At 31.6% G+C, this 15,598-nt stretch overlaps 2 protein-coding genes across 2 annotated transcripts; both read right to left on the bottom strand.

Moving 5' to 3' along the window:
• Window positions 1–670: 670 nt before the first annotated feature.
• On the bottom strand, window positions 671–4,677 carry LOC143588406 (uncharacterized). The gene is made up of 4 exons (XM_077069418.1): window positions 4,536–4,677; window positions 4,350–4,446; window positions 3,531–3,801; window positions 671–826 (listed from the first exon to the last, which is right to left on the bottom strand). Exons 1-4 carry the CDS (start codon window positions 4,675–4,677, stop codon window positions 671–673), a joined length of 666 nt encoding a protein of 221 aa, XP_076925533.1.
• Window positions 4,678–12,463: 7,786 nt separating this feature from the next.
• On the bottom strand, window positions 12,464–15,273 carry LOC143588399 (UPF0481 protein At3g47200-like). The gene is made up of 3 exons (XM_077069414.1): window positions 14,759–15,273; window positions 13,349–13,494; window positions 12,464–13,198 (listed from the first exon to the last, which is right to left on the bottom strand). Exons 1-3 carry the CDS (start codon window positions 15,188–15,190, stop codon window positions 12,544–12,546), a joined length of 1,233 nt encoding a protein of 410 aa, XP_076925529.1. The 5' UTR covers window positions 15,191–15,273; the 3' UTR covers window positions 12,464–12,543.
• Between the last annotated feature and the right edge of the window lie 325 nt (window positions 15,274–15,598).

Here is a 15,598-nt window from a genome sequence, read left to right as displayed (position 1 = left end):
CAAGTAGCTCCACAATTTCATAAGCAAAGAATCTAAAAATATCAAATTCAAAAGGAATAAGCATGTTTGGGTTTTCACTGCACGTTTTCTCTTAGTTGATCATTTAGCATGAAACGGCTTTTAAGGCATATTGGTTCATTGTGAACACACTACTTATTTTTAACGTTTTCACCGTAACTGAACCGCCATTCCTACTCAGGGATTAACCGACCTCTTCCCTTAGGCTTCGGTTGATGTTTCAAACATGTGACCAACCGAATGATTCAGTTGCTGCCTGTTTTGCTTTCACCAATGTCTTTGTATATTAAATACTTTAGCTTTGATCTGACGTTGGACTTTGAGACCCTTGAACACACACGAAGTGCATTATAAGTTAGCCGGTCTAGTAAAGAGAAGATCTTATAAAAACATAACTTTACATTTTGTTTTACCAAAAGTATACGCAATTAAAAATATTAAATTACCATTGAATAATAACATATCTTCATTATTTCACCAATCACTGGCTACACACATACATATATAACACACTCTTTTTTTTCATAGTAGCAACATAGTTGACTTCATGGTCATTTATTTAAAAAAACAAACATAAATAGGACTTGCAACACTCAAATCAAACAAAACATACCAAAAGATCATACAATAAGAATGATACACTTTCAGACTCTTATAAATGATGGTTCTTCTTCAAAAACTTGCAAAGATCATCACATTCGCCTGTGAGACTTGAGTAAGTTTGAACAGCAGTCAGAAAAAGGCCTAACAAAGCTCCAAGAAGTACAAAAATTGCCCATGGGCTCTTGAAATATTCATTCTTCAGTTGGGAGAGAAGTATGTTTGTAACATCCCGAAATTTCAAAGGTAATATTAATTATATTACTTATTAATAGATGGAAAGTTTACTCGGGTTATCAGGAAATAAATAACAGAATAGGAGTTGGTATGAGTCGGGCTAGTGTTGGGTAATGGATGTGGGTCATGGGCTTAGATTACGTAAGATGGGTTAAATGAGAATGGGCCTTGGGTCCGTGGGCTTGAGAGATATAAATACCCATCCCAAGCCCAAAATATCATTTATTTCCATCTTTCTCTTTTACACACTCAAAAACACACACATAACCGACCGAGATCCGAAGTCGAGACCCGAGATTTTGTTGGTAGATCTGAGTTGGTAAGGTAAGAACTAATCCATCAAAGCTAATATTACTGAAAATGGTTAGGATTTGACGGGTTAATCGGACCCGAAACCTTACTGCCCAAATCGGACCCCTAAAGCGTCGATTTTAGGCCGATTTGATGGTTGGGGTTTGTAGGCGCTGATCATACGATTCCGTGGGTACCAAAATCGAGTTATTTGGCTAAGAAACGAAGGATCTATGGGCAAACAGATCTGCAGCGCGACAACTTCGCCTGCAAGATTAAGTTCGCCTGATGAACTTCGCCTTCAAGCGTAACTTCGCCTTCAAGCGTAAGTTCGCCTAAGGATAACTTCGCCTGAAGCCAAGTTCGCCTAAGGTTTAACTTCGCCTGAAGCCAAGTTCGCCTAAGGATAACTTCGCCTGAAGCCAAGTTCGCCTAAGGATAACTTCGCCTGAAGCCAAGTTCGCCTAAGGTTTAACTTTGCCTGAAGCCAAGTTCGCCTAAGGATAACTTCGCCTGAAGCCAAGTTCGCCTAAGGTTTAACTTCGCCTAAAGTGAAGTTCGCTTAGAAAATAAATTAAAAACCTAATGGAAAATGTGCTAAGGCAGTTATCGAAAATAAAATTTTTCCAAGCTGACCTGGCAGCTTAACCCCAGCCAGGGGCTCTGCCCCTTGGACCCCGCTAGGGGCTGCCGCCCCTAGAACCCCGCTGCCAGGGGCGCTGCCCCCGGACCCCCGTTCATTGTGGGTCATATATAGATAGAAATACAAAACGAGTAGTAGTAGTTAATTGATATGTGTAAATATTATACAGTTAGCCGAGCCCAGTTAAAGAAAGGAATTACGATCAACGGCGAGCGTAACAGGATCCAGGTGAGTTTCTAGCCCCATTCCTTGTTATGTTTTCGGGGCTGTGTGCATACTCGATGTGTTGTTAATACATTTATCCTAAGTGATAAGTGTATGTCATATGTGATATATGTGATAGGTATGAATGATTGTTTGTCGGTACGCGAACGATCTTCGGATATTGCGCGTACTGTCAGGTTAAAAATAAAGGTACGAATATTATATATCGAAGATGTATGAATATTTCAAATGAATACTTGTCGGGGCGTGAACGATCTTCGGATATTGCACGTAACGACAAGGGGTATGGTTGTTAAATGAATGAGGTAAAGAACGCCTAGAGTGTTCTTATGTTATAATGTAAGTATGTGTATATAGGTACACGAATGGCATGTGAGTTCTACGTTCGACATAGTAAGTTAGGATGGCAAATCCCTCTAGCTTCTGTCGGACATAGACTCGGCTGGTAATGGCGTAGTTAAGGACTGCGAGCCTTATACGTGAAGTAGATGATATATGTAAACGTAGATAAGGACTGCGAACCTTATACGTAATGTAGATAGGCGTCAGCATAGGAAAGGACTGTGAACCTTATACGTGCTGTATTTGTAGCATAGGGGAGGACTGCGAACCTCGTACGTGCTATGAATTAGGTTGCAACATAGGGAAGGACTGCGAACCTTGTACGTGTTGTGGATGTATGTCAGCATAGGAAAGGGCTGTGAACCTTATACGTGCTGGTTTTGTAGCATAGGGGAGGACTGCGAACCTCGTACGCGCTATGAGTTAGGTTGCAACATAGGGAAGGACTGCGAACCTTGTACGTGTTGTGGATGTATTACGGTATAGGGAAGGACTGCGAACCTTGTACGTACCATAAATGGTGAACATAGGTAAGGACTGCGAACCTTGTACGTGTTCACGACCTTGAGTACAGGTATAGACGGTGAACTATGAACGTACTCTCGGTAGACTGAGGTTAGTGATTGTAGATATGTATGTATGGTAGCAAGTATGTATGTAGAATAGAAGGGTAACTAGTGAAGTATGGATATGTATCTACGGATATGTATGTATGTGTATGTATTGTATGGCGTTCGATTAACTAGAACTCACTCAGCGTAGCTGACTTTTAGTATGCACGCAGGTGAGCTGATTATAGAGTTAGCATGAGGATGACACACGGCATGGATTGAACGGCTGGCATCTGAAGAAAGAAGTAAAGATGTTTTAAATATAAAGTTTTGTGTTATGGTATCAAAGAAAAGATTTAATGTTTTGTAACAAATGATTGACGTTTTATATAAATATAAAGTTTTAATAAACTCTGATTTGAAGAACTGTGTTTATGAGTAAATCCGACACGAAAGTAGGGCCACCGGGTTCGGGGCCTTACAATGTTACTACTACTTCCATAATGCGTTAGCATCTCGTACATAGTTTCCAAATATGCATAATTATTTGGAATTAAATCACTGGCTATTTCATTGAACAACTTCGCAACTTATTTATCGCTGCCTAAAGAGGTTTCTAGCACCCAAGATTTTCTAAGAATCTTAACGTCCTCTGGTTGATCAATCAGAGAATCAAGAAGACATACGTACGATGTAACCCTTGCATCATCAATTGTGCACAAGCACGTTTCATAGGCTATCAAATTCAACAATATATGTTTGGTGGAACCATTCACTATTGTTCGAGGTAGTTTTACATTCGCTGTAAACCTCATCCAGCCTTTAGAGAACTCGACGCTAGTCAACGACATGCTATTATTTGGTTTGAAATGAATCCCTACGTCCGCAAGCTCACTTGCATGGGGACATGAAGGGAACCGGTCAGCTTTTAAAATGATTCAATATCCCTAGGAGCTTTGACTTTGCTAGTAAGACAAAGATGAAGAGCATGGAGAAGGTGATCACAGTTATCGAACTCAAATGTATGCCCCTTTATCTCCGGCCACCAAAATGACTTCACAATACTGCTACCATGGATGAACGATTCAACAGAGCTTTTAATTTTAGGAGAAACGTTCGTCAATTGCACCACCTCTTTTAGAACTTTGAAAGGAATCTGGTTTTCCAACAAGAACAAATCTTGATGAGCAAACTTAATAATCGAGCCGTATTTTAACTCTGGACAATATTTATGTTTTCCGCCGAAAATAAAATAAATGTAATACAAAATAAAACATCCATCTAGCAACATCATCTTAGCGAAGTCCATATCGCTAAACTTGGTTGTCGAGTCTTATTCATAGCAGCTTCTTAATTCTTTTATTGTTTCTGGTTCACAAAGCGTATTGTACAAAGTTGTTACGGTCTCCTTGTTCTAAAGGAGCTTCATTGCATAGACCGGCTTGAGTTTCTCAACCAACTTGAGTTTCTTGGTCCCAAAATGGTATGGACCAATGGAGACGACCCTCGGAACATAGTACTCTCGTAGTCGCTTGTATGCTTTCTCGCCATTGTTGACACTCTAGGAATTCGGATTTGGATCATTTGCGCGCCTGATGATGGTGGAGAAGTGGAAGTGGCATTGATACCCGAGTTAGAAATCGAGCCTTTGGCTGATATTAATGGTAGGGAAGTGGCAATGGCATCGATAACCGAGTTACAAATCGAGTCAATAATCGAGTCTTTAGTGACCTCGATGTTGCCTTGGGTTTGGTCTTGTTGTGCAGACATTTTAGGATTTTAGGATTGGTGGTTATTGGATTATAATCAGGTGTTGGTTATGGACTTATGGTTATGCTATTGTGTACAAGGATGATAAATAGATATTAAGTACTAACCTTGAAACTTTACTACTTTACTCTTGTCTACAAATGAAGTTAAGAATCATGATACATGGCTTAATTACTGCCAATCAATTTGGAATATCACAGTGAACAATATTCCAAACTTGTATATATAAAGTTACTGCCATGAGCCATTGAGTTTCACATGTCTTAAAAAAGTTAGGTGTTGTTTTTTGTTTTTTTTTGTTTTTGTTTTTTTTTTGGGGGGGGGGGGGTGTTTCTATATCTTTTTTAAGTTTAAAATCATCATTACACAATTTAAATACTCCCTCCGTCCCATTATAAATGTCCTAGTGTGACTTTTCAAGTCTTTCTTTTACAAACTTGACCGTAAATATTTTTGTTCGTGTCATATAATACTTGATGAAAATTATATTAATGTAAAATACATTTAAAACCCAATCCATTCATATATTTTACATCAAGTATTATAACACAAACAAAAATATTGTCGGTCAAAGTTAAACAAGAAAGACTTGAAAAATCAAACCATGACACTTATAATGGGACGGAGGGAGTATATATAGTGTTTGGGAAAAATACATTGACAATAAACTAATAAAGAACAGATCAAAGAAAGATTAATAAAAGTAACTTGATTTTGAGTATGCCTCTAAAAATGATATCTGATACTTTGCCATTAGGGATTAGATTTTTTTCCCGAATACTCGTACCTGCACCTGTTCAGTACCTATATCCGTACTTGTCTATTGGGTACGGGTACGGGTATGGGTACTCAAATTTACTAATTATAGGTACAAGTACTTTCAGGTACGGGTACAAGTACGGATATTACGGGTACTGGTACCCGTTTAGAATATGTAGGGGCTTTTATTAGGTTTCCAACACTCATGACTTAACTTTCAAGCAGGATTCTCAAAACATAATATATATTAGTTGAATAAGTTCATTCTCAATATATGTTTGTATATTCATATATATACTAGTTTGAGGCCCGTGTACTACACGGGTAGTTCTTAAAAATACAATATTTAATAAATAATCAGTATACAAGAAACAATAAACCCGTCAAACACTATTAACACAATTGTTGTACAATAGTCTTTAAAACAATTTTAAAGTAATAGACAATTATAAATATCAAATACTTGAAAAAAAATATGAAGTAAATATTAAATTAAAAATTTTGAAGCAAAATTTCTAAAAATGGTAACTATTATTTTATTAATATAAATTTGTTAAAAGGGTGAAGTTTAATGTAGGAGTGACAAGTGGCAAAACTTGTAGTCTTTTATTAAAGAGTACTTGGTTATTAACCCGTGTATGACACGGGTGGAAATATTTAAATTTTCGAACAAATACATGTCATTTGAAAGGACAACATAAGTTGTTATTGTAGGTTCTTTATATTTGGTGTTTACAGATATATTAAAGACATGAAAATTAGAAATATTACACAGGAAACAACAATAACAAACTTACTCAACTGGATATGAAGAATATCGGCTAACTTGAATCGACATAGATGATCAGAAATTCATTTATGTAAAAGTATCTAACCCACCAATATATTTCTATAATAGTAACTCATGTTACACATGGGTTGAAAACATAGAAACAACCATATAAATATAGACAACCATAAAATTTCATAACTAACATATTAAACCAACACATATATTTAACATAAGTTTGTAACCAAAATATTAAACATTTAGATTGTTTACATATACACTTAATACTTACACAAACTTACTATACACCTAAATTAAAAAACCAAACGAAGACATGAACATGTTATCATCATAGTAGCTCACCATCAACTTCTTCGATGTTTAATATACACGGGTGGAAAAACATATCAACAAACCTAATAAATATACATAACATATTCAAGCAACACAAATATGATACAGAAGTTTTTGACCAAAAAGTTAAATATTTAGATTGTCTAGATATTAAAAGTTTAAAGTTAAAATAACTTAATGTACACCGAACCAAAAAAAACATTCACAAAGACTAACCTTGTTCTTTCATATTAACCCACCATTAAGTTCTTCGACATTCTATCAAAAGAAACTAATTTTGTTTCACCACCTGAAAATAAAAAAAATAAAAAAGCAATAGCATCCTAATTAAATATACACATATAGTTAAAATCATAACATATTTAATAATAGGATAATACATGTGTTACACACGGGTGGAACATATATATACATAATATCATATAAATTTAATGAAATGCAATGTATCTATAAATAAATGATAATTTTACATGAATTATAAGACATCATAACTTATTTGAATCAAATACAAAAAAATACAAAGACTAACAAATAGTTACCATGAAAATGTTGCATTTATAAACAAATGATAATATTACCCGGTCATACTGCAATATTTAACGGAAAATAGTTACCGGACGGAAAATAACTTCATTATTACCATAGAATGCAAACGAATAGAAACAAAGAAGTTTTGTGGTTACATTAGTTACTTGCTAATTCAAACCAAAAATAATAATGATAATAATTTGCAATGTGAATTCAAATATATATATTTAGAATTGGTTATCGGAAATATCCGGGTTTTATTTAAGGCATAAATCTTGAAATTTAGACATTATTTACATTTACACGTAAATAAAATGTAACGATTGATGATATTGGAAACTATAAAATCATATATATGTATCTATTATAATTTTAAAGAAATGTAGATGTCAAATTAAAAAATAGATCATTTTACATTAATTACAAGACGTAGCATTGTTATTTTAATTCAAATATAAAAACATACAAAGACAATCAGAGATAAATGAAAATTAAAACATGTTTATAAATTATACCATGAGTACAAATAACACATGTTAATTAAAACACAATACTCTAATGAAATCAACATAAAAATGTATTGTCTTATACACATTTTGCATAAATAATTTGACAACAAATATAAACAATATGTGTGTGTGTGTGTATTTAATGAGTATCATAGTTTTTTATGATACCAGTTTTTGTAATATTCAATTTCAAACAAATAATCATAGATAAGCACACGACTGACAGCTGATCCATAGAAATTTGAGACATAAACTTTCTATACGAATGAAAAATATAATAAAAGTTAAAAAATTATTATATGTAGTACGTAAACCTTTGAAAAATCTGAAAAGCCATTTTAAGAATTATTGAAAAAGTAAAACGTCTAATTGTGTCATAAATGCCCTCCAAAATTGATTTTAAAGAAACGTCATAACTAATAACTAATAAATTAATTATTGTTCAACATATACTGTAAAAGCTTAAAATCAAACGATTTACATATATAGAAAGTATAAATGGTTTTGAAGTTGGCAATATATAGTATCATTAATTGTGATTATATCATTTTGGTCAAATGGTAGTTAGTTGTTATTATATTTGAAATCATTATTAAAATACAAAAATCTTTGTAATAATATTAATAGTGTGAATTAAAATAAATTAGAGTTTAAATAATTTAATTAGACTTCCATAATTACCCGGATGTTTTGGAAAGCGTTAATAGTCAAAACCATTAGATTTATAACTATTTTGGAAATCATTAATATTTAAATAATTTGATTTTTGGTAATATGATCATAATATAATGTTAATTGTGTTAATAATAAACGGTTTTTGAAAATATATCGAACAAATAGTATGGAAAATGACAACAACTGATTTATAAAGTATAATATCTTTTAACTTTTGTTGAGATTGGTGAAATAATGTTTGCTAATATTAAAAATAAATTATGATAATTAATACCTTCTTTAACAATCAATTTCATTATATATTTATTTTTTTAATTTTAGACATTAATTTTGACATTTATGTCTAATTAACAATTTGTCAAATATATAAGATTAAAAGTTTGTTGAGATTGAAGACATTAATATTGATAGTTGGGATTAGAAACTATAAAAAGTATTTTAAATTTGTCAATTTCCATATTTAATAGGATCTAAATTTGTTATACTTAAGACTAAATTGATGGTCAAATTTCGTAACTTATTAAGGAATCTGAATTAATTTCCATAATCAACTGCATTAAATATATTTATAGAATTCAAAATTCAAAAACCTTTCCATTTTTTTAAGTTGACTAACTAAATAATATATAGTTAAAATAAATATAAGGTAAAGGTAACGTTTGATGAGATTGAAAACAATAAACATCTTTTAAATTTTTCAAATTGCGTATTTAATATGGTATAAATTTGTTATGCTTAATAGACGGTTATATTAATAAAATACATTGAATATTAATAGGAAATAGTATGTAGATAATATAAAATTTTAAAACACCATAGGAACTTCACTTAATACAGGAAACTTTTAAGTAGAATTTGACAAAAATAAAAATCATGGAAATGTGAAAATAAATGAAAATCATGGAAACTTTATTATTGTATTTACGTAATTAAAATCATGAAAATATATTAAATAAAATTTGACCAGTAATGAAAATCATGAAAATATATTAAATTGGATTTGACAAAGATATTTGTTAACAAATGGTGAAATTCAAACTCTATAACATATTTTTGTAAATTTCATATAAATGATAAGAATTGAATTTTGATATATATATGACATTTGAAGGGGGGGAATCGGTTTCTAAAATGCCATATTAAATGTGTGTAAATCTAAAAATGTAACGTAAGATAATATTTGAAAGCATAATAACGTTTTAAATTGCATTGACATTGGTAAATTAATTGGACTTTGACCAACAACAATATAAGATTGATTATCTTACTATAGATAATTTAATGTCTTATAGAATAATCAACTAAATTTCATTTACGGATTATATAATAATAAATTGAATTATATAAATTGTGAAAAATAAATAAATACATGAATACTAACAGAAATATACATTAATATTAAACAAAAATAAAATGCATCTTATCAAACAATCCGCAATTCGTGAAATTAATTAGCTATATCAAGTTGGGGACAATAACCCGAAATGATAAAATTAAATATTAATATCACATAATTAATAAATTACAAATTATGGAAGATTTGAATTATGTGAAAAAATGTAAAATTGATGTTAGAATTTACAACGGGAAAATTTGAATCGCGTTACCGGAAAAACGAAATAGTGAAGATCTCCATTGAATCTTCGATTTTGATATATAACCTAAAGAGATCATAAGAAAAAATCGTATAGTTATTAATATAAATACAAACAAAAACATAAAACAAATATAATTGTAATTGATATAAAACATCATGCTTGGGAATGCAAGACTTCCGAACACAGGTTTGAATTCTATTACCCTGAAACATTTGTATTAACATTAGTAAAAAATTGTACAAATAACATAGAAAAATTAATGAGTGTGTAAGAATACCATTTCGTCTTACACAATCATTTTGATCGACCAATCCTCCTCGGGCTTTGAATTGTCCTTCAGACGCCAAAGTTTCAAAATACGCACCCTCAGGATACACTCATTGTTAAGAACATCTAATTGGTTCAACATGGTGATGTTTGTTGGCTCTATGTTCCTAGTGGTAAAAATTAAAAATAAACAAAAAAATTAATGTATTAAAAATAACAGTTTTAAGCCAAATACTAAATAACAAAATGGACGATATAAACACAAGACAAAGTAGAAACCTTAGAAACAAAGACAGTCGTTTTTTCTAAGATGGTGTGATAATGTAAGAATTGTGGTGTGAAAGTGAAGTATTTATACAGATTGAATTTTGAGAGAATGGAATATAGAAGGAATGTATATAGGGATTTAATTTAAAACAAAAAATTAGGGAATTTCATTAAACTTAAAGTATGGACGAAATTTAGGGAATGAGGATTAATTGGTTTTTCAAAAATTTGAATTACTCAAATGTAATGTGGTCAAATTAGATTTATATTATTATATATACAAATAAATTAAATTCATATCTTTAAATCTTTAAATCTAGACTATATTTAATCATAAAGAATGTAACTTATTAATATAGAAATATAAGTTAGTAATTTATGTATTTACATTAATATAATAAATCATCAATTATATTACCGTATGTATAAAAATACTGTATATACAATATATAAAATTATAATAAATTAGGATATATTTAAATACTAAATCATATGATTGAAATTTAAAAAAAAACTCAACATAATATAACTAATAAACATTTAAATAATTAAGTAATTGATATTAGTTGTGGAAAAATAAGTTACTAATTCTTATTTATTTATTTATTAACATTAAGACAATTTTAATATAGTTGAGCAGTAATTATGAATTACACTATTATCAATTACAATACTTACAATATATTTAATGTATTTAAAATTAGAATCAACCTCATATATTTAAATCATTAGTCGCTCAATTTGGAAGCAGTCAATGGTAAAATCCGTATTTATAGAAATTACAATAATTAAGTGAATTATAGAAATTACAATGAATTACAATATTATCAATTGCAATGCTTAATCAATCCTTAGTCAAATGATACATGATAATTAAGTGAATTATAGAAATTCCGTAATTAAAGAATTCCTTAATGAAATGGAGGATTCATTCCTAATTAACAGAAATTGATTAGGATTTGAATTTATACTCTAATGGTTCAAATTTAAATGAATCAAACGGTGAAATTCATAAATATTCAAAATTATAATATTAGAACCAATTATACTAAATCGGTCAATTTCATAAATTTTCATAAATATAAGATTTGAACCGATTACACTAAAGTGAAATCCGTAATATATGTATATCGAATCCTATCGATGAAATATCAATTAATTATCTATTATATAAAATACATCAAACCCGGTGGGAAACCTAAATTCGTGAATGAAATCAATAATAATTAAAAAAAATAAATTAGTTTTAGTATGTTATAATAGAAATCGTAATTAATTATAATTATTAAAGATTATAATTATTAAACATTAAAGATTAAAGATTAAATGAAAGATGAAACATAATCATTAAAGAGAATTGATTATATCTTATTTAATTTCTTTTTGATTTATTTTATTAGCATGAAAATTAGACAAGTGATAGATATAGATGGAAAGTCTAAGCAACAACCAACAAAAAGAGGGGAATTGAGTTAAAGTCTATTGGTTTAATAGTATAGTTAGATAGATATAGATATAGATATAGATATAGATTGTGTATTCATATATTTTTATTTCATGTATGTATAATTGTGTATATTATTAAATAACATGTATTAGCTTTCTCTCTTGTTGTTCTATAAAAAGGAAAATAAAAAGATGTCTAGCGAAGATTGAATAAATGTTGACTTTCTTTGTATAAGTTAATTTTGTTTTAAACAATTTGATAATTTTTTTTATACTTTGCATTTGGTATTCATTACTCGGTTTTGAATGGATTTTATATTATGGTTGATTTCTTTCATTTTTAGTTTTGGTTGCGGTATTACGATTTTGGTATTGTAGATAATTGATTGTCGGTACCGTACCGTTACCGATATCAAGTTTAGTGGAGATTTTTTTAAAAAAAAGAACAAAGGGGTACCAAAGCGAGTACCGTACCCAAAGTACATGTACCCATACCCATACCATAAAATTTGGGTGCGGATATGGTTACCAAGATTTACTGATTTTAGGTACGGGTACTAGCAGCATATACAGTTGATTATATGGTCACTTATTTGAAAAAAAACAAACATAACTAGGTCTTGCAACACTCAAATCAAACAAACACGAACACACCAAAAGATCATACAATAAAAAACGATATACTTGCAGACTCTTATAAGTGATGGTTTTTCTTCAAAAACTTGCAGAGATCATCGCATTCGCCTGTGAGACTTGAGTAAGTTTGAACAGCAGTAAGAAGAAGACCTAACAAAGCTCCAAGAAGTACAAAAATTGCCCATGGGCTCTTGAAATATTCATTCTTCAGTTGGGGGAAAAGTGTGTTACTCCAACTTTCATAATGCTCTTGTATCTTGAACTTGGTTTCCCAATATGCCCAATTATTTGGAGCTATATCAGTGGCCATTTCATTGAACATTTTTGCAACTTCTTCATCGCTGCCTAAAGAGGTGTCAAGCACCCAAGATTTTCTAAGAATCTTAATGTCCTCAGCATGATCAATCAGAGAATCAAGAAGACATACGTATGATGTAACCCATGCATCTTCAACTGAGCACAAGCATGTTTCATAGGCTATCATGTTTAACAGCATATGCCTGGTGGAACCATTCACGATTATTCTAGGGAGTTTTACATTCGCTAAACACCTCACCCAGCCTCGAGAGAACTCAACGCTAGACAACAAGATGTTGTCACTTGGCTTGAAATGAATCCCTACATCCACAAGCTCGCTGACATTGCTAAGATTCAGCTCAGGGATTAAAATGTGTGAATTACCGGTGAGTTTTTCATCTTTTTTGGTAATAAGTCTATGAAGAATTTGGAGAAGATAATAACATGGTACGAATTCTGGTGCTCCTAGAAGAACATAATGATAATATCTTGCTTGATTTTTGATCCGTGCAATAATATTGTGACGACAGATGAGCACTATAATATGTTGATTAAGATCAATTCACGCCTTCCATGCCACCTCCCTTAGAACTTTGAGAGGAATTTGGTTTTCCAACAAGAACAAATCTTGAATAACTAAGTTAGTCTGACAACCTTTTAACTTTAGGCAATCATTCGCCCACATACTCTCACCCCAATAATTGAATTTGATGTAACACAAAATAAAGAGAAAATTACCTAAATAGCCCTTTTAAAGAGAGAGAAAATGCAATCTAGCCCGTGAGATTTGAATTTCCAAAAATAGCCCACCAAATCCAATATCCACGTTACTTTTTGATATTCCCCGTGAGTTTTCGTGGACGAATCAAAGTCTGCCATGTGTTTTTCATTCCCACCAATCACGCTATTATTCATCTCAAATCTATCTGAAACGTTACCCTTGACATCAAATCTATAATGATGAAAACCAACTTTAACGTGATGTTTCAAGCTGTTTTTATCGACAACGTGAGTTTTTAAATTTATGATTTTTAAAGGTATTTTGAAATTCATCTCTTAAGATATATTTCAAATGAATTTCAAAATAACTTTAGAATAAAGTTTTGTACATGAGAATGGAGATATATCAATCCAGAAACTATATCACGCAAATATCTCCTTGCAACATTTTCTCCTAGGCCACCTGAGGGTCCCGCACCCTCAAAGACCCACTTGCCTTGCGACATATTCAAAAACTGAAATAATAATTATTATAAAAAGAACTAAGAATATGATGGTTTTTCAAATCTGATGATCGGATTCACTAGTTTTAGTAGTAGGGTTTTGGCGGGTGAAGGTGGTTGGGATGGTTTGGGTCCAGCGGGGGTCTTGGATGGATGATGATAATAAGGATGTTGGTGTTGTGTTGGTGGGTGGTGGGTGTAGAAGGTGGTGTTATATGGTTGGAGGAGGTGGTTGTGAGATTATTATAAAGGTGAAGAAGAAGAAGAAGAAGAAGAAGAAGAAGAAGAAGAAGAAGAAGAAGAAGAAGAAGAAGAAGAAGAAGAAGAAGAAGATGATGATGATGATGATGATGAAGATGAATATGAAGAAGAAGATGAAGAAGATGATTGTCTTTTTCAAAAGACGAAATTCATTTGAAATTTATTTTTGGAGATGAATTTCAAAAAAACTCAAAAATCATATTATTTGAAAACTCACGTTGCCGATGAAAACAGCTTGAAACATCACGTTAAAGTTGGTTTTCGTCAGGATATATCTGATGTCAAAATTAACGTTTCATACAGATTTGGGATGCAAACTAGCGTGGTAGGTGGGAATGGAAAACACATAGCGGACTTTGATTCGTCCACGAAAACTCACGGGGAATATCAAAAAGTAACATGAACATTGGATTTGGTGGGCTATTTTTGGAAATAGAAATCTCACCGGCTAAATTGCATTTTCTCTCTCTTTAAAAGGGTTATTTAGGTAATTTTCTTCAAAATAAAACATCCATCCAACATCATCTTAGTGGACTCCTTATTGCAAAACATTGTTGTCGAGTCTTTTTCATAATAGCTTCTTAAATCTTGCACCATTTGTGGCTCACCAAGCTTATTGTACAACCTTCTTAGGGTCTCCTTGTTGTTTTCAAGGAGCTTCATTGCGAAAACAGGCTTGAGTTTCTCTACCGACTGGAGTTTCGGTTTCCCAAAATGGTATGGACCAATGGAAACAACCTTTGGAACATAGTATTTCTCGTAGTCGTCTTTCTCTCTCACCATTATTGGAACTCTGGGGATTTTCACGTCTAATGATGGTGAAGAAGTGGCAGTGGCATTGATACCAGAGTCAACTATCGAGTCAATAATCGAGTCATTAGTGACCTCGATGCGGCCTTGGGTTTGGTCTTGTTGCGCCAACATTAATTTTTGGATTTCAGGGTTTAGGATTGGTGGTTAGTAATGGATCATAATTAGTAGGTGCTAAGTTTTTGTATTGGTGCAAGAATGTTATATATACATGTGTTCATGTGTGTGTCTAATACCAGCTCCTAGAGATTCTTGAAACTTTACTACTTTAACCTTATCTGAAGTTAAGAATCATGATATATACAACGCATTATAGGTTACCACCAATCAGTTTGGAATATTATAATGGATAGAATTCTCAACTTAATGTTTATATAAAGTTACTCCCATGAGTTTCACGTTACTTAAAAAAGTGGAATTAGCTCATTATCACAAACTTGTCTGATATATACGTTACGTACCTATTTTACCTAGGGTATTTCTAAATTTTTTTTTCGAACGGTGACTTTCACAGTTAAGCTA

The sequence above is a fragment of the Bidens hawaiensis genome, unplaced genomic scaffold (genome assembly GCF_021521415.1).
Source record: "Bidens hawaiensis isolate Kalapana, Puna unplaced genomic scaffold, B.hawaiensis_p1.1 tig00036355_1, whole genome shotgun sequence".
NCBI lineage: Eukaryota > Viridiplantae > Streptophyta > Magnoliopsida > Asterales > Asteraceae > Bidens > Bidens hawaiensis.
This window is presented reverse-complemented; position numbering and strand designations above follow the sequence as displayed.

What these genes read in the sequence shown, in the direction of transcription:
- LOC143588406 (XM_077069418.1), bottom strand. Translation starts at nt 4,677, where the DNA reads ATGTCTGCACAACAAGACCAAACCCAAGGCAACATCGAGGTCACTAAA. An exon ending in AGGCTCGATTTCTAACTCGG is followed by an intron (nt 4,447 to 4,535) that starts GTATCAATGCCA and finishes ATGGCGAGAAAG; the next exon opens with CATACAAGCGACTACGAGAG. An exon ending in AAGTTGGTTGAGAAACTCAA is followed by an intron (nt 3,802 to 4,349) that starts GCCGGTCTATGC and finishes TCCCCATGCAAG; the next exon opens with TGAGCTTGCGGACGTAGGGA.
- LOC143588399 (XM_077069414.1), bottom strand. Translation starts at nt 15,190, where the DNA reads ATGTTGGCGCAACAAGACCAAACCCAAGGCCGCATCGAGGTCACTAAT. An exon ending in GATGTTTTATTTTGAAGAAA is followed by an intron (nt 13,495 to 14,758) that starts ATTACCTAAATA and finishes ATTTTGTGTTAC; the next exon opens with ATCAAATTCAATTATTGGGG. An exon ending in AGGGAGGTGGCATGGAAGGC is followed by an intron (nt 13,199 to 13,348) that starts GTGAATTGATCT and finishes AATTCTTCATAG; the next exon opens with ACTTATTACCAAAAAAGATG.